Source organism: Grus americana, chromosome 14, assembly GCF_028858705.1.
Source record: "Grus americana isolate bGruAme1 chromosome 14, bGruAme1.mat, whole genome shotgun sequence".
Taxonomy (NCBI): Eukaryota; Metazoa; Chordata; class Aves; order Gruiformes; family Gruidae; genus Grus; species Grus americana.
In genome coordinates, this window is record NC_072865.1 from 1,685,628 (window position 1) to 1,711,531 (window position 25,904).

Below are 25,904 nucleotides of genomic sequence, written 5' to 3' on the forward strand. Positions count from 1 at the left end.
GAGTCCTGTCTGAACCTGCTCAGAGGGTTACAATGCTGGAAGCAGAAGCCAACCTGGCTGACACGCTGCAGGCAGGAAGGCCAAAGGTATTTGTTTGGTCACTGCAGATCACCGCAGACCTGCCACTTAGGTGGTATAGTGGCTGAGCTGTCACAGACCCAAAATAATTATTTGAGCTTGGAGTCGGTGTCACCCACCCGCTGTTGGCAGCTCGTCCCTCCCCTGCGCTCCCAGACCCGCTGCCTGCAGAGGAACGATCGAGCTGTAGGTGTCTGCAGCTTCAGGCCACCAAACGAAGAGAAACAGGAATGCCAAATATTCCAGTTCTCCGACTACACAAGACCAAATAAGGCCCAGATGCCAAGAGAGTAAACACAAGGCTGATCTACCAAGTTTGGGCAAATGTGAATCAGAGTTCCCTAACGCTACAGATTTTGCCTTGCAGGATAAACTTCATCATTCTCGCTGTGTCCACTTACTCTTGTTTAAAAGGGAAGTTTCTGTGCAAGTTCCATCTATCTTCGTCAGCCCCACTGCTTGTTTGTGAGGACTATACATTCGAGAAGTTCAGCCAAACCAAAACCACGAGCAAACTGTTTCACGAGGCAAGTAAGTTATGTACGTGAGGCTAAGAAAAACCCAGCACGCCCCCCAAAACGTATGGAATCGCCGTTTCCTGACCTGCCAGGCTGGCACCGCAGTCTGTCTTGGGTTCGAAAACCTGCTTACAAAAAGGGAGACAGACACCTTGGAGACTTGTGTTACACATTCTATGGAAAAGTCATGAAATTCCCACAGCTAATCTACATTTGTAATCAATAACGCAGTGCAATAAAGCAGCAAAACTAAAATAAACACTGTTCTACAGCAAAAATTGCTACATAAGTGACATTTATTAATGTTCTGCTGTATTTACAGTTTTAACATAGTAAAACTCCAAAGTGAATTACCACTTGGCAGAAAGCACAAAAGTGCACATTAAATCTACATTTATAACGCATCATAGTCTCTGCTAACACAAATTATAAAAGCAAGAATTACAGGTATATGTTAGGAATTGCCCCAAAAGTCCCAAGCCAAAGGGGGGGGGAGGGAAGGCCTTTGTTTTGCAAGGTGATTTTTTATACAAAGTTGCAATGTGATCTTTCGTTTTTACACTACCAATGTGTACCGCGTAAATCCCTATATAGTCCAAAAAGTAGGTAGTATGAAAGTAAAGTATACTACAACATTGAGAATACAGACTATTAAGAAGAAATTAATACTTGTGCCACTTTTAACACAATACTCTCTCCCAATCACACCTCGAGAACCTGCACCGCACTGACCCCTTTCTCCGCTCAGCTGCAGGATGGGAGCAGCAGGGTGTGCGACACGGCAACGTCGTCACTCCGACTTTTGAGTCACCCCTTGGGGCCGCCGGCTTTTCGCAGGCTGTGCAGGACAGACCAGAGCCCAAACCCGCTCCCAGGACGGAGGAGGAAATAAAGCAAGCCTGTCCCCTGCTGGCTCCAGGGGCAGGGCTCATGCTACCGAAATCACTACAGAAACTATCGATATAAGGCTTTATTAGCACGTCACAGACTCGACTGCAATAGCTTTTTCAAACATTAGCCACTAATGATTCAATGATTACAGAATTCTGCATTAATTATTAAAATTTTACACCTAGAAACAAATAGAAAGAAATGCTTCTTTTTTTTTTTATTTCCAACAGTACTTTTATTTATTTCCTTATTTTAAAGCAGGTGATTCTTTTTTCTTCTGCTCCAGAGTCTTGATTCACTTCCTGCAGGTGTCTGTTGCTTCTTGAGGGAGAATTCACTAACGCAGGAAGACATTTGCCAGAAAACATCTGTCGGAGAAGGATATTGAATATAGATTGTTATTTTGGATAACAGAAGGATGTAGCTCACAAAGAGAGCAGGATGTCTAAAGGCTTGTGAAGTATCTCGGTACACAATGACGTGACTCTAGCAAAACGCTCAGTAGTTTTGTGCATATTTTACAGCTCTGAAGAGTTAAAATTCCTTAGGGGGAAACAGACACCGAGTCAGACAATGCTCGTAGGAACACTGGCGTAAAAACATAAGGTGTACAAAATCACACCGCACCTGCACTACGAGAACAAAACTTGACTCAGTCTTTAGGTGCTGCGCCCACCCAGGACAATTATGAGTTTTGTCTCTTGACATCAAGCAGCTCGCTCCCACAAGCTGCCTGTTCCAGCCGTGCTGGACAGAGCTGTGTAAACCTGAGATCCAACCGAAACACCAGCACTCCTCGTACAGTCGTTACTCGTCGTGCTTGTGGATGTGCTCTGCTAAGATGCTACCGCGGATAATGCCCTTTACTAGCGCGCGCAGATTGAACAGTAAACACCAAGCTTTCGATTAGATCCATTTTCACCAGCTATTATTTTCTGATTTGCACTAATTATTCCCCTCTTCCTCCCCTCCTAATTTCCTAAAAATTATCCCTGCTCTAAAATGAAAATGATCGTTCACCATGCCCTTTTCATTATGCCCTGCAGAGGAAATCTAATCTTAAGAACAATAACAGACTGAAAATCCAAGTCTTTAGTGGTTTCCCTGCTCGGAATTTAGGATTAGAGATTTATTTTCAGGGGAAGTGTCAAAGTTGTAATATTTAGAAATTATTCTGGATGTTTACCTCAATATATCTAAAAGAGAGAGGGCTTTCTGAAAGCTCCAAAATGACCAAAAAATAAACAAACAAATAAATTAAAATTTAAAAACAACTCTACACCTCCATCCTCACAAGCAAGGAGTCAAGCAAGGTCTCTAGAATTTTAATTTCAAATTCCAAATATAGGAAAAGCCTGTGCAACAAGAAACCACACAGTTCCTTTAATAAATGAAAAAATTAAGTTTCAGTAAAGAAATAAAAAAAAAAATGTTCAGTGAGAACAAACTACTGATGATGAAGCTGACGCTTAAACGCTCGCGCTACATGACCATACAAGTGGGGGAAATAAACCCTCTGGTGACTCAGCAGGAATCTGAGAGGATATTACAAATACTGGAGGAGGTCATAAACCATAACTTTGTTAAACACAACTGAAACACTTAAAAAAATTGACTGAACTATTTTTACACACTATCACCAGTGGAAAACTCAAGCTGGAAAACACTCCACAACGACTGTTTTGCGTAGCACATTCTCATTACAGACTAGAAATGAAGCAGAATCTTACACAATTTGCTGTTTCTAATAAAAGGAAAGCACATTTGGAAAATCGAGCCTCAGTTTTAAAATCTGCACAATTTAACGACCCCCAATTTAAAGCTGGGGTTTGTTTGGTTTCTTTATACCACTGTCCCAGCTGCACTTGCCTCAACCCTGTCTTGGGGAAATCTAGTGTTGTTATGATATTTCTAAAGGGAGCATCACGTTGCACTCACCATCTGGGAAGCAACCTATTACAGGATTTCCTTCCCCTCGGGGAGGGACAGTTAATGCAAGGCCATTATCTGCCTAAGCAGGAAATCATGCCAGAAGGGTTCGACTATTTAAGCCTCCTTCTTCAAAGTCCCATTAAGAAGGCAGCGGTGTTAAGGTTCAGCCTTAAAGCGAGAGACTTTTAGGCATTAAGGTTTTGGAAAGATGTTCAGGCAGGACAGTATGCTAAAGTATGTGGGAGGGGTTTTCAAAGAGCAAAGGTGTGCAAGAGTTTAATTTCTTCAGGAACTTGGTAGAAAATTCAAACAGCATGCAAAATTCAGACAAATTGTTCTTTCTGGGACATAAGCCAAAGATACCGGCACCATCTTCTAACAACATTTTGTAACCTTTACTCATGTTTCGGACATCCCACGTGTTTCAGGCATGTGATTTATTCTGAAAGACACGCTTGCCAAATGCAGTGCAATACCAAGGGGCAGAGATTTTGTTCTTACAATTCAAGTAATGGAATCTAATGAATATACAATTCCTCAAAGCAAAAACTCAGGAAGAAATGTCAAGTATTCCTCCACTCCCCACCAAGTCAGTCTGGACTCTGTAGAAACAGGAACTGCGTATGAGATACCAAGAAATGACTGTTTTCTGCTGCCTCGTGTTCTAAAAATATTCAAGCAAAGATAAGTCCAGCCTAAAAGAGTCATTAAACAGAGTTAAAAACAAAACAGAACAAATTCAGGAAAGCAGAAAGTTTACCTTTAGTAAATAAAGAGAACTCTGGTTCTGGGGAGAGTGGAAAAAGTATCTGGCATCTTCCTAACCTTTGCATAATTAATAAATCCTCTGAGAAACAGCAGAAAACCTAGATGGAAGAAACATATTTCTCCAGTTAACACAAGTGTTGCTTCTTCAATCACAGAGGGAGAAGTTCAACTCACTGTTACTTGTACAGAGGGACCTAAGTCACTGGGATGTACAACAGCTGATTAAATACAAGATTTTTTTTTTTCCATCAATGACATCTAATTTTTCAATTTCAGGTAATCTCAAAACCAAACTTTCCTTAGGCAATCACAAAACTTTTGACTCCAAACGAGATCCAGTCACTTCCAAAGGAGGAAAAAGAAAAGAAAAAAAGAAGGACCACCATCCACTCTTCCACTTAAGACAGAAGAACAGATACAACATCAGTTACTACAAAGACCAGCATTGGTCTGTACTTCTCTCTGCTCTTCTGTACTTCTTCTGGATGATCAATAGGATGCTGCCACCAAGAAATGGCAACACGAGGACAGTGTTTATGTGTACCTTTAAAACCTAGCAGGCATTCAGGAAGAGGAGGAGTACTATGAGGGCTACATTTCTGTTTCAATCTATACACACATATTTTAACAGCCAGCAAAGCTATGCTCACAAAATCCCTAACTGCACTTTACAGAGATTTTAAGCATGCATTCCCTCTTCCCCCACCCCAGAAACACTCACCTAGTACAAGGAAGACCCACCAAAGCCAATACTGGCCATCAAAGTAACCAGGAAAATAGGTGGAGAACTAAAAAAAAAGAAATTAAAAAAAGATACAAGTTAGAGCACGTGGAAGTCTCTGAACCCAAATCCATTCTCACCAATTTCAGCAGCAACCAGATCAAGCTCGCTGCATACAAGAGAGGTTATAGAATGCTACATTTCCTCAACTGCAGACTGCAGGGAACAAGCTACCGCCACAAACTTTCAGTTAAGGTTTTTCTACACGCATCAGACCAACTCTAACCAAGGGGAATGGAACAGATTCAATACCCAGCCATAAACTCTTGCAATCAGTGGAGCAGAAAGACACTACTGGGCAAATATTCCATTTTCCACAGTTGCGGTTTCTGGAAGGGAAGACCAGGTTCGCAGCAGTGCATCACGTTAATTACACAGTAAGGTTGGATAGTATAGCAAACAAATGTACAGTTGAAAAAGAAATCCCAGATCTGTGGAACCCTCTAACAAGATTTTCTGTTGGGAAAATTACTGCCTATTGTATGAAAGGCACCAACGCCATTAGAGCACTGAAGTTCACTATGTCAGTGGTAAATACAGTATAATTTTTTTGTTTTCATTCTAGTCAAGTTTGAACACCTCACAAAAAGTAAGCTTGTTATCAGAGTTTAAATCAAAATCATAGTTAAGGTCACCTGTGTCTATTACACCACTTAATCCAGCAAATAGTTCTTAACACCACTGTTACAAGATGACCCCAAAAGTCTTAACTTTCAACAGAAAAAGATACTGTATTTACAAATTACAATTCCTAGCCCAAAGAGATTGGTATGAAGTGACAGCCCTAACACTAACCCTCTCCACTTCTACTTATGCACAGCTAATAAGATTTTTTGCTTGAAATTCAAACTTTGGCCTGGGATGTCTGCAGGCCATTTTCATGGACACCACCTTTTCATGGGCTCCAAATAAAGCTTTTCTGGTATTTTCTCACAGTCCCTCCAAAAAATAGTTAAATAGTTTGACTTTTTTTTTTCCCATTCCTGCCAGCATCAGCACATCTATATCCTTTTTTTTTTTTCTTCTCCAGAAAGACTTCTCTTTCTCCCCCCCTCCAAGTTTTAAAAACACTAGGTCAGCCTTTCTTGCTTCCGTAGGCAGACCTTCGCATCCAGGCTCCCGTAACACAAACCAGTTCTGATCAATCATCCCCTTCCTCTCCCTGTGTGATCTGGTGGAGGGGAGCACGGTGGATGTTTTAACAGTCTGGATATACCCAGAGTTTATATGGAAATAAAACAAAACGGAAAAGCATGCTTCCTCCTGATCCCCTCCTGCCTGTGCCGCAGGCATGTCGCACCAGAGGGCACCAGCGGGCTTCTCCCATCCGTGTGACGAAGCGGTGGCTGCCTCTTCTTCCTCCAGCAAAAAGCAAACCTCACACCTCCTAATTTTTATGTCCCTATTTGCATCTCCTCATCGGCTATCCCACATTTGAAAGAATTTTTTTTTTTTTTTTTTTTCAGAGGAGCACCTAAGGAACATCATACTGGACAGAAACATCCCTGTGCTGACGGCAGGGCTTGCTGTATCTGGATTAATGTTTTACAAAGATCAGATCATTGTTACTGCTCAACACACAAACACACTTTGATCCAGTACAGTGGCTCTGCCAGAGGAAGTCATACTTGGATGTACAATCTTTATTCTCTTTTGTTACAATAATAATTCCAACATATAAACAGGACAGAATGATGAAAAACTCTGTTCTCAGTGAATAAGGGGCTTAAAATCTCTTTTGTTATAAAAAGCTAAATTTATAAGTAACTTCAGTGTAAGTGAGATAAAAATGAGCTACTGAAAAAGAGTACCATTGTCTATGTACGTGGGTTTGCACTACACAACTTACCCTGACAATAAGGATCCACTTAATAAGAGACAGACCAAAGCCAGAAATGGCCCCATATCGTCCTGCAGCTGAAGTAGTCAGACAGAAAGACAGGAAAAATCCAATCCAGTTGAAGAGGAATGCCACTGAGAAAGCAGGACAAAAGCAGCAGGTCAAGCCCTCTTTATATTCCAAGGGGAAAAAACCCCAACCATAAAACCTTTGCACACAGGTTTTTCCTGGTGCAAACATAAGTGTGAAAATAACTCTAGCCATTTTGGGTCACTGCCTGAAAAAAAGCTAAGTTCCACCATGTACTTACTGAAGAACGTTAGCATGAAAATGCCATCATTTCCTATCCTCAGCTGGTCGGTGTCATCAAAGTCATCCCGTGTCACAAAATCATCATCCTGGAAACCAAAAGGAGACAAGATGGGGGGTGGATTTAAGTCAGTCCAGTCCACACAGCAATCCCAATTCTGCACTGGCTCTTCAAGAGCGGGCCAGCAAATTGTATAGCCCTCAAAAAAAGCAGCGTAGAACGGAGGGATACAAAAGGCTTCGTTTACATTTAATCTCAAAAGGCTACAAATGCAAGCAGGAGAAATTCCTGCTTCTCATCCTGAGTTGATGCAGGGCATGAAATATGAAATCACTGGCAGTATATTTTTTTAATATAGTCCCGATCCAGCAAGTTCTTGTTCTCACTGTAAAGGATTCCCCTACTCATAAAAAAATTAAACTTATCATCTCAGCAAGGAATTTGGGTTCTACAAAGAAGTATAACGAGCAGTGGACATCTGATGCTAGTAGGGGTGGAGGAAAAATACTGGAAAAAAACAAAAAGAAATAAAAAATGAAAAAATAATTATTCTGACAGAATGGTTTTATCATCCTTGTATCAGCTACACTGACCTCTGGAAAAATCAACTAAGTAAGCAGCAGGAGTATCGAGGGTAGATATCCTAGATGGTTGAACAATTAATCCTAAATCTTTAAAAAAAAAAAAATCCAGTGACAGTGCACACGGATACAGTACAGTGCCTCTGTCAGCTTGCCAAAGTAATCTGGATAGCACATGCTGGCATTACTGAGATGTCTTACATCATCATAGCTGCCCAGAGGAAAATTTGAAAAAAAACAACAAAATTAGCCACAGAACTCTTGGGAGTGTGTGATATCACCACCCCAGAAAGCTTAAAAAAAAAAAAAAAAAAAAAAAAAAAGAAGAAATGATACTTGATCGGCAGGAGTTCAACCAGAAATTCTACACAAGAAATGCGAAGGACACACACAGAGCGAGCCAAGCGTACTCACTCTTCCAGGAACCAAGGGAATTGTGGCTTCAGCCTTGGTTCTCTCTGCCTCATCGTAACTAGGCAGTGTTGTGGCCACGTTGTAAGATGGAGGCTTCGGAAATCCTGACTCATCCTTGTAGTCAAAATAAGCTGCAAAAAAAAAAGTTATACAGAAGGTAACTTGTCAGTTCCTCAAGAACACCTTGTTGGGAATGAGAAGCGTTCCAGGTGACTTCCAAAGACCCCAATACCCCAGAGTGCTGAAGCCTCCCCTCCTGTCCCCTCCCTTCTAGCCTCTTGCCATCCTGAAACAGAAAGTAAAAAAACACGGGAGCACCTTATCTACTATAAAGTAATACGCAGGACACCACTTTAACACGCCTGGCTGTATTTATTTTTAAAACAATGATACATGCTGCGTCTCTCCTGACTTCAGTCAACAGAAGTAGTCATATTTTCAAATTCAAGTGGTTTAAGTGAGTCAAAGAAGGATCGCTGCATGCCTTAGGCCACTGGTGACCAATTTTTCCAGAGTCAGACTCCAAATTGTTTTCTGATGGAGGGGAAAGGGACTGAAACAAAAATCAAACGTAGCATTTCTGAGCCCCAGTCACTGAGACACACTAAGGAACCAGAACTAACGGGACACCTTTACAGTTGGTGTGCCAAGGCAGGATACTTGATAGGTAGCTTGAGAAACTGTATTCAAGCTTCTACCCAAAGCTAGCTGGCTGGTTGAGAGACTGACAGCATGTTGCATTTGATTCGCAATCTTATTTGGACAATTGACTATGAAAGTTCCAGAGGAAAAAAAATTAGATGATTTACCTAGGCCAAAATACTCCAATGCATAACCAACACAAACCAAGCTGTTTTGCTAAAGCTATTAGCAACATGACAGTATGATGAATCAGAAGTATAATCCTTATGACCAAGTCCTTAGTTATTGAAAGCTGCAGGAAGAGTGAATTCTTTAGTACCTTTTAAGTAACAAGTCCTTTTTGGAAGGAGCACAGCATCATCCAAATGCCAAATAATAAGAGGGGAACCACAAATCCTCACAGCACTTTGATTTTAACTGTCTTCAATCTATTAAAAACATTGTGAAATGCAACTTGAACACCATTTGATGGGATGACATCAGATGAACGTAGCCAAAACGCATCTTCTAAACCACAAGTAACGGCAGTCTCTCTGGATCAATTCTGATCCTTTGCAGCCCTAGTAGGGATGCTGCAATGCCATCTGTCAATAAGGAGAACACTTATGGAGGCAAGAAAGGAGAGCAAACCTAGCTATTTCCTTTCGGTTAAATTTACCTGTATTCTCCGCAGAAATGCTGCTGTAAGGTGGAGGGGCATCATTCACCACCGGTGCAGTCTCACTTGGCTCCTCTTCATTCTGCAGCTGAACAGACCCGCACACAAGGGGGGTTAACAGGGTTGCTGGAGTTCAGTGAAATTACCCCTGGAGTTTTAATTGCACCCGGCAGACTCTTCTGGAAGAAGACTGTTCTATGGCATCATGGGGCATTCAAGCAGCTGCTCAGCTTCACTCTGAAGCGTTCCCACTTGAAATGATCGATATGCCATCTCAGTTTTAATGTGGTTTTTTAATGGGATCCTCACACACCTGGACTTCGACAATGCACAGCATGTGTCTTTTCAGTACCTTTCCATTTCCCTAGCACTTCCTCAGATTCCTCAGCCCACACTGCTTAGGAGCTGCAGTCGCATCTGTTTTAGTCGAAGAAATACCATGAGATACCCAACAAAAGACTCCATTGCTGCCTGTGGCTCTGCTATGGAAGGGATTTTTCACGTCACCTTACATAATGATACATATAAGTATGAATCTTGCCATTTCCCTTCAACCTTTCACACTGCATGACTGAAAAGGAGACAGTTTATTTTGTGCACTGTGCTTCCCACAGACTGTATAAATAACCATACCGCTTATCAAATACACAGTGTCACTTGCATGAAGCAGGTACGCAAACGCAGGCTTTGATCAGACAAGCTGACAATAGCAGCCCAGAAGCATTCAAAGCAAAACGCACCAGAAAAGAATTTACCAATCAGTTGCCATCTAATTTTTTTTCTTCTTTCCATTTCTCATCATCTCATGAACAAAGAAGCTGAGGTTTTACACAGAAAGACAACTCATTTCAAAAAAAGCACCTTGGGACTGAACCACCTGCCTGAACACAGAGGTACTACCCTCTTTTGTAATCACCACGAAACAGCAGCAACCTTGCAACTTCTTCCTTAACACCTTGCACTATCCCTCCTGCACACCCATGCTAATACTCTTGAGGCCATCCATGATAGTTTGCTCGCTTTTCTTTGGAGAGACATGTTGCCATTCAAATGCTTCCGAAGCATTTACTGCAGGGGGGTGGGGGTATGTTCTTGTTTAACTTGTATGTCTTATCGGGAAAGAAAAAACCAAACAAAAACCAAATCAACTCACGTTTTTAAATGAAGGTCTTGTTTTCTATAAAACTGTTCTGCGCCTTGGGTTTTTCTTCCTTGTGCTGCCTAAGATTATACCACATCCATGTCCTCCGTGAAAGTCAAAGCCAAAACTTTTTCAGCTGTTTTAAGCTCAATTCATCAGATGTCTGCATCCAAACCACAGCTGCATGTCTGAACTGTGAGACAGCCGAGTCCTACAAGCTTGCTGAGAAGAGCGTGGATTGTTTCATTTTCTCTGCCATTAACTGGACAGCCGCACGCCTCCGTCAGCTGCACAACCACGAGCATGCACAGGACGAGTACCTGCAAGTCAGTTGTTCCCTGCACTGCGGCCAGGCACAACGTCCCCACTGGCTTTCCACCTCCTCGGCGTGGAGGCTGCCGGCATAGCTGGTGTGTCACAGCTCCCTGCGCCAGATATGTCACAAAGATTTTAAACACACCTGCTGTTAAAGGAGTTTAAAGGACTCGGGTTAGCAGGCAGTGACACGAGCAGCTCTGTGGGCAGGTCCAAGGGGTTGGCCGAGAGGGGGAAAGGGAAAGAAATGACCCTGGGAAGCACTGGAAGAAATTCAGCAGCACTGTCACCCAACAGCTGTACCCAAACAACAGACCATCACAGAAACAGGACTCTTGTTTCGCCATCAGATGAAGATCACCTTGCTGCTCTTAACAGCCAGCCTACATCCTCTCCCCGTTCACATTCACGAGACAGGAGAGGTGGAAAAAGAGGGAGCTGGTCAGCCTCAAACTTTCTGGGTAAGAACTCCCCACGTGGCACAAAGCTGAACCACTTCCTTGAAGAAGGAGAAATTAAGTGATCCAGATGAAAATTTAATCCATATTACAGCCAGAGCACCTACCTCCTGGCGCAGACGCACCAGCCAACCCCTCGCTGCGCCCCAGGAGTGAGGCCACGGGGTACACAGGGTGGAGGTGGCAGATACCTGCCTCCGGGGCTGCTGCTTTAATTAGCCTCCAGGCGCCAAGCAATTAACACGATAAGCTGCAGCAGCTCCTACAACACCAATGCATCTTCATCTTTTTCAAACCAGCTAACTCAGCATGCGCCCTAACCAAGAAACAAAAATGCCTTATTTTACAAACCCCGTAGCGTTCAGTCATTAGAAGAAAATGCAAACTAACTTATGAAGTAATTGCCTATTAAAATAAGCTTAAAAAAATTAAAAGCGAGCACTGCTGCAGAAATTCAAGGTAGCCTGCACACAGCATGAGAGGGGCAACCTAAGGGATAATCCTGTAAACTAGCTGATTCAGTGTCTCTCAGCTCTGTAGTCTATGAATTCTCAGCAAATGCTCCACCATGCTTATTTTTAGTCTATGCATGAAAATTCAATACTTCTCCCCTTTTTTTCTTCTGCCTATGCAGGACCCAGTCTATTAGCCAAGGGGAAAAGGCTCCGACACACTGGGGCCACTCCCTGGATACCACACGCCCTGCATTACCTGCTCTCCTAGCGAGGGGGGCAGAAATGAAACCCCTGAGGTCCGTACGAAAGAAGATATATCCAACCTAAAAGTACAATCACCAAGGAGGGGGCAAGGAAAGCGCTGGATGTGACAACGCTGCAAGAGATGAAATAATATTACACTCAACTCTCTGCATCCTCTTTTAATTCCTACCGCTGCTGGAATTCTTACCATGTTCTTCTTTCACTAGTAAAAAGAAATTCGTATTCTTACAACTGCCTCGTGTGGGAGAAAGCAAGCTGAACTTACTGCTAGCTTCAAACCACTGCAATTCAGGTAGTACCACAAAAAGCTCAGTTAGTTTTTAAAGTTGAGCTAGAGGCTGCAGGAGGTATACAGTTATAGAAAACAGATTTTTCTTCTAATGGACAAGGTACACAAATGCCTTCCAGCCTTTTTAATGATTCCAGGCATCTAAAATTCAACTAAGTGCTTATTAGCAAAGCAGAAAGGGTTCATGTGACAGGAAGAATGAGTCATCAGGCCTCGCACGGCCCAGCACTGCTGCGCTGCACTCGCCCTGCCTGTTCCAGCTGCCCTGCACAGCACCGGTACAGGATGAGGAAGGGGACACAGGAGGAGGAAGGCTGCACTACTCGGGTGTGCAGGCAGTTCCCCCTTGGGCCGCTGCTGAGGGTCTTCAGAGCCCGGAGAATCTGATTAAAGCTGTGTTTGACTTCAGTCTGTTTTGCTGAGGCTGTGGGGTATTCTGTCTTTGATTCACTGACGGATTTTAGCTTGTATTTTTGTGGCATTAAAAACTGTGTCTTTACAACAATGCATAGAGGTATTCAAGCAACAGTTTGGCTGTGATTTTTTCACCAGATTGCTAAAACAACAGAAAGTTGCCTGGCAGAACGGAGCGAGGCCCAGAGACATTTATTTTCCAAAAAACACCACCACAAGCTTGCCTCTGAGCAAGACATCGCCTCTGCCACTTCCCCCTGCTCGAGACACATCACGTGAAACACAGCACAGTAGCACGGAGTTCAAAACTTACAAAATGTTTTGAAAGATTTCCAGGTCAACTTTGAAGAAAACATTTCCACTGAAGATACTTGTTAATTCCTCCAAATTTACTAAACTTGGCGTAGTTTTGGATCTTTTTTTTTTAACCTCACCTTGCCCTGAGTCCTTAGGCTACATGCAAATATTTTTTATCCTAACTCAGGATTACCCCAAGCTTCACCTTAGCAATGTATCATCGGTAAATATATTAAGTCAGCCACATATCATGACTGTTTACTGCTTTTCAGTTCTTATTTTATGTTCTGGCATGCAAGGTAGAACTGCACAGAAATCCCACAGGAATCCTGCAATGAAGATAACTCTAATCAGATCTCATTTTTGTTGTTACTATGGTTTCTGTGAGTTTTCAAAAAGGTGGATATTTAGGCTAATGACAGAAAGAGAATCAATACTTTTTTTAAAGGCGATAGGATTTATTTTTTCAGAACAATGAAAACATAACCTTTGCAAGTCAAATGTAAAAAAAAAAAAATTAAAAAAATGTGTATCTACTAAAATTGAGAGTACTCCAGCAAGGCAACAGCCTGCCCACAAAAAGGTTACACTTCACTCCCATTACAACACTCCTTACTTCCCTTCTTCCAGATCTCTGGCCTTTTGGAAGAAAATGAAGCTTCTGCCAACTCCAAAGCAGAAGAGAATCATTTTTATTGACTTACGCTTCACTTTAAACATACTCTGATTTGAAATCCTGACTTTTGCCCAATGCTGTTGCAGATTCCTATCACTTAATATCACCTTATTAATCAGCAGGAATAATGATAAGCTATTAGACAAGTCAACCCACGTGCATCAGCCCTCTCCTTGATGAGCAAATAACTGTTTTCTCCCGTAGGCACTTCCAGCTCATTTAACCGAAGGAGAGTGACAGCCCTGAACGGCGTGTCTGCCACCGCTACCTGCGCTCCGGCACGGCACGGCTCCCAGGTGACATGCTTGGCAGTTGCGCTGTCTAAGCAACCCCTCCCCTGCCTTCTCCCTGCACCGGGAGATGCCGATGCTCCGTGCTGCTGCCCAAGCCTCGCGCTGGGGAACTGAGTCTCCCCAGGGCCCTGAGCACAGCCCAGCTCTGGGGAGCGACCTCTGCCAACCTGAGCTACTCCTTTGGTTTAATAAAGGACTGAAAACCGTGCCTCCACTCCTCCTCCCCAAAAATGCCTTTTTTTTTTCCCCCCAGCCAGACCAGCTCCCTGCACAAAGCAAGCACACAGCTGCACCCAACGCAGCGGGACGTACGGAGCAAGGGTCAGAAACCAGCGGGAGCATCTGCCCGAAGGGCAGGTTTGCAATGACCCTCCCAGCTACCAAGGTATAAACACAAATCAGAACAGCTTTCTGTCCATCAAAACACAACCCGTGCTCACGAGGATGTTGTTCTTCACTGACTCACTGCAGTTAATGGCCTGACAACATGGAAATACACCTCGGTCCTGGGAAACACGCTGATCTCATTCCCTCAGCTCTGTTCAAACGGGGAATTATACTGGTCTGGCTAGACTGTAAGCAAGCATTTGGGCCAGCACAAACCTGTGCCTACAGATTGTCCTTAGGTTTGAGTGTTCAAGGTCTTAATACAGAAGAAGTAGGTTTTAATCTTAGATAGCTGTAATTAAATTTCAAACACTTAACAAAGCATAAGGTTTTACCGTAATATTTAGGATCACATTAACCTTTTTTCTGGATATTAAGACATCACAGAAAGAATTCCAGATATTTTAAGCATTTTAAAATATCACATTTTTTTAACTGTCATATGAACAATGTTAAGTATCTTCCATGAAAAAAAAAAATCCCACTGTGCCACCATATATCAAATTTAGATATTTCACAAGAAGAGGCAGAAACAGAACGAATAGATACATCTTAATATTGAATATTTCTTATTAGTCGCAATGACAAAGAATTAATTACACACACACAAAACTTTTGCAACTTGCTTTCGGTATGGCTCCTTTTAAAAGGCTATGCCAAGCCCACGTAAAGAGGTACCGCATCTCCTGTGAGCAACTTCACAACCCAAAGGCCTGAGGGACCGTTCCTAGATCTGCTTCCCAGACGGGGTTACTGAGCCCCGCTGATTGTAGTGAGGAGGGAAAAGAATCATAGAATCTCAAGGTTGGAAAAGACCTCTAAGATCAAGTCCAACCATCAACCCAACACCACCATGTCTACTACACCATGTCCCGAAGCCACCAAACAAGCCCAACTAAGAGTCCAACACAACCCTGATACCCAAGAGAATATTTTTTTAAAAGTTTGCATGCAAGGCTATTTTCACGAGCTACGTGATGATACTGGACTACTACTGTTGCACTGCCTTTCCCAAGTCCTTTGAGGTTTAGAGATGGAATGTGTTTTAATTTTATAATTACTTTTTCACACAGAATCACTAAAACCTTGCAAACTCACCTGACAGGTAGCGTTGCCTACAGAATGAAGCAGACTTCAGCCGCCTGAACACAGACGGGGCTGACCATCAGCTTCAGACACAGCGTGTGGCCCCCTCAGCTGCAGCACAACCTAAGAGTGGCTGTGCAAGAGACCTGACTTCACACTGCAACTTTCTTTTAAATCTTTACTGGGTTTATGTCAATGGACATCTCCCATTCTACTTGTCTGAATAAAAAAAAGAAAAAAAAATTTAAAAAGTGAAAACAACCTACTCTGGAAATTTCCTTACCGTTCGTATCAGTTGCCTGTATCTTTAGCAAGCACATCTTCTGCACACTACCAAGGAAACGAATAGCCACTGACATCACTAATTCTAACTGCTGACATTAAAAAATACGGTATATTCTCATCTTTTAGTTTCCATCTACGTGCCCATTTCAACTGAGAAATTAAATACAAGCTTAAGGTAAGCACAAGGCGGCAACTGACATCCCCTATTTCACTCCAGCCTTCCTGGATATTTAGTAAGCACTGTGGTCCTTCATAGATTTAAACTGTATTCACATTATATCTTCAGCAATATTATTTCTTCTACAATTTCACTGAAAGAAAACCAAACAAATGGAAAAAACCTTTCTTCCTTATGTTTCCCATAGACACCTCCCCTTAAGAAATGATTCATGATCCATGTAAGCCTTCATCAACTGGAATGGGAAGAAATATCACTTATAAAGGAATATGTCTTCATTATTTAACACACCCACCATTTTCTAGGTGGGTTTACATTACTCATATACATCACATATATTTTCAAACGCCTCAAGTAAAAGCATGCCTCGGTTAACATACAGTGTAAATAAACCTATTAAAAGCCTGGCTGTTTTTTTCAGAGTGGAGGCTAGTTTCTGTTCTAAGGACAAAATACAGCTCTGCCACTGAATTTACAACCCAGAGGTGAACTCAAATGGCCTTAAGCCACCTAATCCTAACAACATGCCTGTATAATGTTCCCAAAGGCAAGTCTAAAGGAGCACAGGCTCCCAGTGTCCCATTTCGGGACACAGCACCGCCCAGAGTAAGGATACCAGGGTGTGCCACAGCCTTCCTTCCCCTCAGACATCTCCCATGCCCACCTCCAACAAGTGAGCCCCAGCACAGGGCCTGCAAAGGAGGACCCAAACCCAGTGGGCTGCCCCGGTCACCCTGCCCGGCTCCCGACGGAAAGGGGCCGGGGGAAGCCGAGATCCTTTCTCTGCAGTTTTAGCTTTATTCTTCATCGAGCTTCACTTCCTCAGTATATTAGATCAGACTGCCACATCATCCAAAGGCGTCATCACAGGCTATTTTTTATCAGATTATCTAATGCCTGAACAAAGGACAAGGGCTAGAAAGTTAGCTTTAAAAAATAAATCATATGCCATTGTACATCCCTTTAACACTGTGTGTATCAGTGAACAGATACGGGTTGCGAGTTTGCAGTGAAGGAGGCTGCTGGGGGTGCACAGCCCAGCACACCCCCCCCATCGGCAGGGCAGCATGGGCGAGGAACAGGGAGGAAGAAGAAACATGCAGGTTTCAAACTCAGTTACCAGTTTCTGTTGTCCTTTGATTATCCTCATTAACCATCACCTTTTTTCTGAAAATACACACACTCAGGGAACCCTACAGATATTTTTTTACACATTCAACTAGTGCCCACACTTCAACAGTGCTGCTCCTACACACAGGTCAATACACCAATAACACTTCCCGGAGCAGGGGTTACACGACCGTGACACACTTGGACAATGTATCACACTCAGCTGTACAGGAACCACCCAGCTACGTAACAAACTCCACTAACGCATTACCCCTATCACGCCCCAAAGAAATTATCGAGTTTTAATATTCTCAGTTCTCGTCCACTGCCTCGTAATCCAATAACTTAAAAGATTAAATGAGCTTGTTCTGAATTTCTACAGGCTACCTCCACGTACTGGATCCTGTATTCAGCTCTAGCCCTTGTGGTTATCCGTTCACTGAAGTCTCTCCTCATTGGCACATAGTACATTCGTTAATTGTACATGCATACACACAGTAAGTTTCAATGTACAGAAAAAAAATTGACACATTCAATGCTAGAGAGACTCTCCCACCCTCTCATCTCCTCTTCATCTAAATACCAACTCTGAATCTTCAGTTCCACAGCTTGCAGGGTTTTTTGGAGCAACACAAGCATTAGGAGCCAGTTCAGCAACAACACACTTTACAACAATACAAATACCAGGGTTCTGGCAGAGGGCGAGAGGGAAAAAGGCAATTTCTAAGGAGCTACACAAAAGTAGGTATATTTGTATGCGAGTTTCTGATACTGTGCTCCAGCTACACCAGTCTTTTCATGGGGCCTCCATTATCTGTTTGTCTTCAGCAATATAAACCCCTTGGGGAGCAGCCTGCCTCCCTAATCTCTGCAGTACCACGCAGAGTTATGCTCTACAGCAACAGCCGTGTCTGCTATGTGTCTGTCGGATGTGTTAGCAGGATCTGGCGAAACGACAGCTTTACACATTTCTCTTTAAGGAAACCAGGACAGTGCTTATCGGTCAGGTATGGAGTCACTGAAGAGCAACGCAATAGTGTCCTTCAGCACATTTTGTCACCGATCTCCACGGGCTCAAGGCAATGGGGCATGAAGCTAGGTCCCTTTGTAAAAGACATTTGTGAAAACGTTCGTTGGGGTCAACACCAATGGCAAGACTCTGATGGGAAAGGCGATTAGCGAAGAGACCTGCTTATCTGTACCTACCATTTCTGAGAACAACGGTAAAGAGATTTGTCTTCATAAGTGAACACATCTGTTCTGCACAGAACGAAAAAAAGCCTAAGTTTTACTTTACTTTTACATTTCTAGTATGTAAAAACCAGACATCTCCAGCTGTCATGATGAGACTAATATCCCATCCCAAGGGGAAAGTGCATCTTGTATTCTGAAGAGAAAAAGCTACCCACGCTGAAAATGCTACCGAGGCAGAGTCATAACACAGTGATTTCTTGCAAGAACCGCCGTTAAGCAGGAGGGTATTGTGTACCGCCTTGAGAGATTTCTCTCCCTTACTTTAACTCTCCACGTCTGCAGGTCAGCAACACGCGCCAGCGGGAGCCAGGTCACACAGCGGAGCCAACCGACCCCCAACCCTTCCTGTGAGGCTGATACTCCTGGCAAAACATGTCCTCTCCTTCAGGAGACAGGGAAGGAAGAACAGCCCCAAATTTACGAGGGAGCTCTTTAAGGACAGTCTCTGCCTTACAGGGATTTCAATCTGAGCCAGAGGGTGCACGTGTAAAAGGTGAAATAAAATTAACGTTAATTTCAAGACAATGCAGAACAAGTTCTCTCCTCGTAAGAGTCGACGCCAAGTTCGCTGCCCTGTGGGCTGGAACCGAGAGGCCACGGAGCGTCTCTGCAGCATCGCAGGGGGCCAGCGAGGAACACGACCGGCGGGGACAGCACCCTGCGCACAAGGTCGCTCCGGCCCCTTCGCCGCGCTCTGTCCGGCGCTCTACACCGAGGCCGGCCCGGGGAGCGGGCAGACACCCGGCCCGGGAGAGAGGCCCGGGACAGCACGGCCCCGGAGCCGGCGGGGAACCGCTCCACTGCGCAAGCCCGGCCCGGCCGCCGGCGGGGCCCACCGCGCCTCAGCGGGCAGCCGAGGCCTCCGCCCCGGGCGCTGCTGCCGCCGGAGGCCGGGCCCGGTCACCGCCCCGCTCTCCCCCTCTCGCCGCACCGGGACAGCGGCCCCCGCGCCCGCAGGCCCAGCCCAGGCCCAGGCCGGCCCGCCGCCCTGGGAGACGCGCGGCCTCGGGCCAGGGCGGAGGCGCCGCCCGGCTCCCCGGGCGCTGGGGCACGGCCGCGGGGGCAGGCGGCGGCAGCGCCCCCAGCCCCACAGCGCGGGGGCGGCCGGTCCCCGCCCGGCCCCGGGCTCCGTCCTCCCCGGCGCGGCCTACGGAACCGCGGCGCTCTAGTGCCCGCCGCCCCTCTCACCTGCTGGTACCGGCCGCTGCTGGGCTCGGCGGCCGCGGCCGCCATGGCGCTCGGCGGGGCGAAGGGCGAGCGGGCGGCGGGGCGGGGGGGGGGGGTCTCGGCGGCGGTGCTGCCCGGCCGCCTCCCGACGGGCGCTGCGGAGGCGGAGGCGGCGGCAGCCGGGTCGCTCCTCGCTGCGGGCTCCGCTCCCGCCCTCCGTCCGTCACGCTCGGTCGCGCCCGCCTCCCGCTCCGCCCGCCCGCCGGGCCGCCCCGCGGGGCCGGGCCAGGGGCCGTGTCCTGCCGGTAGCGAGAGCCGCCCCGGGCCTGAGGGCAGCGCTCGACGGCAGGGTGGCCTCGGGCCGGCTCCGCTGGTGCCCGGAGGGTGCCCGAGGCCAGGCCGCAGCCAGGCGTGCGTGCCCAGCTCCGGACCGACGGGAGCTCCCCCTCTGCCGGAGCAGGGTGCGGGGGGACCCGGCGACCTCTGCCCGCAGTTTGTGGGAGCTGCACAAGTAACCCCACAAGCTCTGTGCACTACATGGATATTATGAAACTTCATGTATAATTATTCACAGTGAAAGCTTCCATAGAATGTGCTAAAGAAACCCAGGGAATGAGAAAATTGATGTAAACCCACGTTGAAAAACAACGCCGCCTCAGCAGGGACCTGCCGGGGCCAGCACTCGGAAGCCGGCACCGTCCTGAGCCACGTCACCCTCGCCTTGGTCATAGATACCCATCACCTATCCCGCTCCCCGACACCGCATCGTGGTGCCGACACGTGCCCGCGCGGGCAGAGAAGAGGCCTGCGACGTGCTGCGCTGCAGCTGAAGCAAACATGAGATGTTGGCCAACTCCTCCAAAAGCACCGTCAGATCTTTCATATACACATAAAGCAGATGGCGTTGCAGATTCGAAATCTCATTCCAAAAGAAGCACACGTAGGAAACCACGCAGAGATGGAAGTTCGTTTATTCAGAGTTTTTGCGTTGAATGTTGCATTGGTTAAGAGACTTTCCAGCTTGTGTCACCTTTATTTTCTACGTGCGCAGTTCAGCTATAGTCAGGCTTGTACAAAACTACCACATGAATCCCTAAGGTTGATGAGACTTAAATATATCAGCTTTAGGATGAGGAAGACTGAGTCAGCCCCGCTGGGATTCCAAGCTGCAAATTCAGAGAGTCGCAAGCATTTAAACCTGAGGACATGGTTTTGAACTGCATACTCAGTCATAAATACATGCCTTAATGCTCATTCTTTAGTACCATAATCAGGTTGGATGGTTTTTTTCTGTATGTTGCCTTTGCAGGAGTAGATAGTTCACTGATGTCTTAGTGAGATGAACGAACATCACAGTTCTCGTGTTGAAGGAGAGGCAGGAATCATAAAGCATTTTAGCCAGGAATAAGCTCAAAGAGTGACTCCTGAGAAATGCTGGAGACGGGAGGAGACCGCAAGTGTCTTGCAACGCAGATACCTTTGAAGGAGCTGGAATAAGAGCTGCGGGCACTGACAGACTGACTGGTTTCACCTTTCCACGAGATTCACAATTTGCACTAAGAACCTCTCTGAGAAGCTGTTTTGATGACATGCACGGATTTACTTGCCGTTGAGGTGGGATTATATCTCTAAGTAAGGCTGTAGCCACAGTGGTAATTAGCTGTACACTGATTAACTTGGACATCATAGAGGCTAAAATAAGAAGCAACCTGTACACGTCCTCAGAGAAGATGCTGGGATGGATCCTGAAGGCATGGTGAAACAGTTTGTGTCAAAGCCGTTTTGGGGCCAGCTGGAGGCAAATCACTGCCTAGTTAGGCCATCCAGTCTGAGCAAGACTAATTCAGGAGGGGTAATGGCAATTTCTTCCAGCTGCTTTCTGTGTATTTAATTTTTTAGGTGGGGAAGCTGTGCAGAAAGATGATGCTGTGGTTACAGAGCATGACTGGTTCTGCTTTCATTTCCCACACAGTTTTAGGCAAGTCACTCCCGTTTTGTGACTTTTCTTCCAGTGCAAAATGTCTTTTCTCCCAAGAGACATCCTGAAGCTTGAAGTCATTGTTTTTTAGTGACTTCCGCACGGGATGTGCTGTGAAAGTATTTGAAAGTAATAGAACATATTACAGCATTGTAGTACAGTGAGTCTTCTGAAATCCTAGCGCTGTACAAGTGTTCCTTTAATTATTGTGTGTGAGCAATGAAGAGAACACTTTTAATCTACGCTTTGTAATAAATATTGAACTCTAAAAGCTAAAGAATAAACCTCAAAGGTTTTAAAGCTAGACTAATAAGAAATAAGCAGGACATTTAAACTAGATCTTTCTTCTAATCTTTTAGTGATAAATGACCCAATTAAGAAAAAAGCAAAGACATAAGCTAATGGGTCAAATTGGACCTCTGAAGCTCTCTGGTTTAATAGCTTAATCATATGCAAGCAGGCCACAAATGGCAGGTTAAGAAAAAGTAGAAGTGATGGTGAAGTGTTGTTCACTAAAAGGCTGGATTATCTACCCATGCGCAACACTGGGCTCAAGGAAGACAAAAGCTTTATTACGAGTCTGATCCAAAGACTGCTGGTATCGACAGAAACCTCGCTGTGCTGCCCATGGAACCTCAAGGGAGTGCTGGGAGCCCGGCTGGGAGCTGGGCTGCTGCTCTCCGCTTGGCTCCTTCGGCCCCAGTAGATGTTTGTAGTGTTCGCTGGTTGTACATTCACAGTCTTATTGAAAAAACTTTTTCGTCATCAACTATAAATAATAAAATGAGCAGTATTCCTGTGCCCCCAGAGGCACACATACTTATAACACAAGAAATGGAATCATAGGGTTTGAATATACATATATGTCATGTCTTGTTTTCACAATGTGGAGTAACATCCTGAATTACAGTTGTATAATTAGGCTGAAGAGATTTGTTAAGGATTAATAAATGCTAACAGATGTTCCTCCCCAAAACATCACAGAAGATTTCTGCAACTGTGAAAATGTAAAGAAAGGACAAGAAGCGGGAGATGGGTCTCTCGTATGTAGTTAACTTTGATATTGTTTCTAGCAATTTACTGATACGAAACTAGTCTTAAGACATACTTTGAGACACCACTATATGCCTTGAGGTTCTTCAGTTTCTTACTATTTTGTATTTGAATGTTCGTTTAGCTTTTTGCTAGTTCAAAGCTTTATCAATACAGCGTAGTGTTATTCTCATCTCAAGTTGGTTTAAAACCATGTTACAGATGTATCTACAGTAGCTCAGGGCCTCACCGCGTCTTTCTTTTGCTGCCTTTTCAGAGACACAGGATCGTCGATGACCACAGCCTGTGCAAGCTGTTTCACAGGCAGCGTGGCTTCGCACCTCTGGATGTGCCTGCCTCCATGCCCGGCAAAGCGTGCTCTGCCGGGTCCCTGGCCCGAAGGCCCGTGACGGCCCCTGGCCGCACCGCACCTCGTCCAGCCTCGGCAGAGGTCGGGTTCCCCGGCACGGCAGATGCAGGCGTGGATCTCTGTATGCAGCTTTGAACACGCACGCAGCAGGAATTGCCAGCGACTGTTTGTTGTAACAACAAAAGCTGCTCGGTCATGTCGGGTCTGCTGTAACGAGGAGTACCTACGCAGAGAGCACAACCATACAGGCCCTCACAGCCCAAGCAGAGCTATTCATGAGCAGTGCCTTGCTTACTGGTGCAGAAAATTAAGCCCCAATAAGCCACGAGGAAGGGGAACGAAGATAGCGGCACTGAGATGGAAGACTCTCCCAACGGGACTTCTCCTGAAATTCAGCAGCAGAACTGAGGTTCAGACATTGCGTGATGAAGCTGAGTTTGTGCTGGCATGCCAGAGCGTGAATGGGCTGAGGCAGACAGCCGAGCTCCCAGTCGCCTTCATCTAGCAGAGCCCACTCTGAGCCTGATTTTTGGAGCCCTACCTCACCAATTTCACCCGTGATCTTTGTCGCTCCATTATTTCTTCAGCCTACTGGAGAAATCACAGTTAACCAATGGTTAATTTAATCCTGCTATCCAGATTAAATCCCTTATTGTATAGACTAGTGGTTTTAACCTGGTGAGGAGTGAAGCCCTGCCAGTTTTCCCATGGGAGCCTCATCTACAAAAACGGGAAGGGGCTGGCGTGTGTGCTCCCCAGAGCACCGCCCCAGCGTGTCGGCTTGCTGTGACCCCCCAGCAAACTCCTCACGGGGATTTGGGTGCTGCTGGGAGAAGCTAAGCAGGGAGCAGGGCTTGCAGAAAAGAGCAGCTCCCTTCAGATCCAGCCAACATGGAATCTTGTTTCTCCTTTTCTTATAACTAGGGGTGAGAAAGTAAGTGGGACATGCTGGAGCAGGAAGAGGTGACAGATGGTGGATATTAAAAAAACACTTTAATTACAGGAATTGGAGAGAGGGTCCTTTATGCAGATAAATTTTTAATTGTTGCTTTTTTAGGAAAAAAATCCCAGTGCTCCCAAGCAATTCCCAGTAGTGAAAGCCCTGGTCTCTGAGTGCTGCTGACTCTAATCACTTCAACACAGAGAAAAAGAAAATGCTGTGCTTGTTAGAACCCCTTGGTTAAACTTCAACTTCTGCAGAAGAGAAGTGTTTGTTTCCTTCCATCTGCTGCCTTTGCAAGGAAGGAAAATCAGCCTGTTCAGATACCAGGAAGTTCTTCAACATTTGAACAGCTAGCTGTAAATGCAGAAACAATAACATGCATAAATTATCATACCTAAAAATACCCTGCATGCTAGTCACACATATAACCCAGCCCTGGAGCAATTCCTGAGTAACATAAGACTGCATAAAGCACGCAGATAGACGGGATGTGGGCAGGACAGGGCAGCTGGGGTGGCAGATGCACGTGCCTGGCTCTCTTGCACCGTTGCAGTTTTTTTCTTCTCATCAAAACATGTTTTGCTTTTACTGGGAGCTGCCGGCTGCCTCCTACGTCTCTGTGCACTGTATCTGCCAAAGCCACTTGCACGGGAGATTAAAGCGAGAGCCAGACCCTTTGCGATCGACAGAGACCCACAGCATTTGAATTTAAACCAAAGCCAGTCCTGACACCGGGGCTGTGTCAGCAGCGTGGCAGGATGCTGTAGGCTGATCCTCAAATGCAGCAGCTCTCTGTACCTCGGAGGGGGAAAGCGCAGTAAAGAAGGCAAGGCAGGCGGCCAGGGATGGGGGATGGCTGTCCGCAGGCTGCTCCGACGGCAGACAAACCCCACAGCCCGCAAGTCACCCCAGGGAGTGACATGGTGGTTGCCCTACAGCTCACTGCTGTGGGGCGTCCACGGTGTCTCTTGCAATCAATTCCTATGCAGTCTGTGCCTCCAGTATTTGCTTTTCAGAAATCTCCCAGCCCTCGCCGTGTTTCCGTGGTAACGCTGAGCGATCCAATGTAGGTTATTTGCAGAATGGAAGTGCTGGTGCACTCTCCCTTCCCAGCCCTGCAGCAGTTCTGGTTTTGCACACCAGAAGCTGTAGGTGTGTTGCGGTAACGGGGATGTTTTCTTCACCGCCATTCCCACGTCAGCGTGCAGGTCAGGAGGGATGCTCAGCAGATTCTGTGTGCCGGCAGTACCTGGTGAACGGAACGCAGGCGCCCCAGGATGGGAAGTGTTCAGACCTCCATCCCAGCGGAGCTCAGCTCAGCGCCTCTGCCCTGTGCCTGTGGACCCACGACGCTGTAATTCCTGCCAGTGCTCATGAGATCCACGGGTCTAACGCACCAACAGGACCCTGATGGGAAAAGTGGAAAAGCTGTTTCACGCCGAGCCAAAGCCCAGGCTGCTCTGCAGTGCAGGAGAGCAGAGGATGCTGCTGGATCCAGCACTACAGCCACCAAAATACTTTCCTGCCTGCTGGCTAACCACTGCTGATGCAAACACATGGCACTGTCAATCTATTTAGTCTCTGTGGCCCAAAACTCTTCCCGTGTCTGACCACAGCCGTCTGGCTACGGCCCGTCACACCCATCATTCCCCATCCAAATGCAAACCAAGCCAGGACTTCTCAGCACCCCCAATGAGAAAATATCAGGAGCACTCAGTCTAGCCAGGTCATTTAAATTATTAAAATAAGAAGGAAGTGCACGGGCTGCATCCTAGCAAAGCAATTTGTATATTATTCTTTCTTCTAATGAAAGTGAAAAGCTGTCTAACTTTGAAGTAAGAGCTTTGCATCTCAACAATGAACCAAGACTTTGCGAGGAGAGGTCGGGCACGTTTCCGACACAGCTTCAAGGCAGCCGGAGCAACAGCAGAAAGGTCTTTTGGGGATACCACTGCTGTGGGTACAGCACAAACATCGGCGGGTCATGGTCTGTTCATTGTCCCTGCAGCCGAAGCCCCAGAACGACCCCAACATGCCCTGAAGTGGGTCCCTACAAAATGCTCCAAGTGCAGAGCTGCTTGTTCTGGCCGGGACCGGGC

General features: G+C 45.8%; 1 protein-coding gene across 2 annotated transcripts; it reads right to left on the reverse strand.

Moving 5' to 3' along the window:
* Nucleotides 1–874: 874 nt before the first annotated feature.
* NDFIP1 (Nedd4 family interacting protein 1) lies at nt 875–19,850 on the reverse strand. Of its 2 annotated transcripts, XM_054841280.1 has the most exons (8): nt 19,504–19,834; nt 9,414–9,501; nt 8,114–8,244; nt 7,119–7,206; nt 6,818–6,942; nt 4,909–4,975; nt 4,180–4,285; nt 875–1,855 (listed from the first exon to the last, which is right to left on the reverse strand). In XM_054841280.1, the coding sequence occupies exons 1-7, from the start codon at nt 19,546–19,548 to the stop codon at nt 4,182–4,184; spliced, it is 648 nt and encodes a 215-aa protein (XP_054697255.1). In that variant the 5' UTR covers nt 19,549–19,834; the 3' UTR covers nt 875–1,855; nt 4,180–4,181. The 2 variants fall into 2 exon arrangements, with proteins under 2 accessions (XP_054697255.1, XP_054697256.1); XM_054841281.1 differs by having other exon boundaries at nt 875–4,285; nt 19,504–19,850.
* Between the last annotated feature and the right edge of the window lie 6,054 nt (nt 19,851–25,904).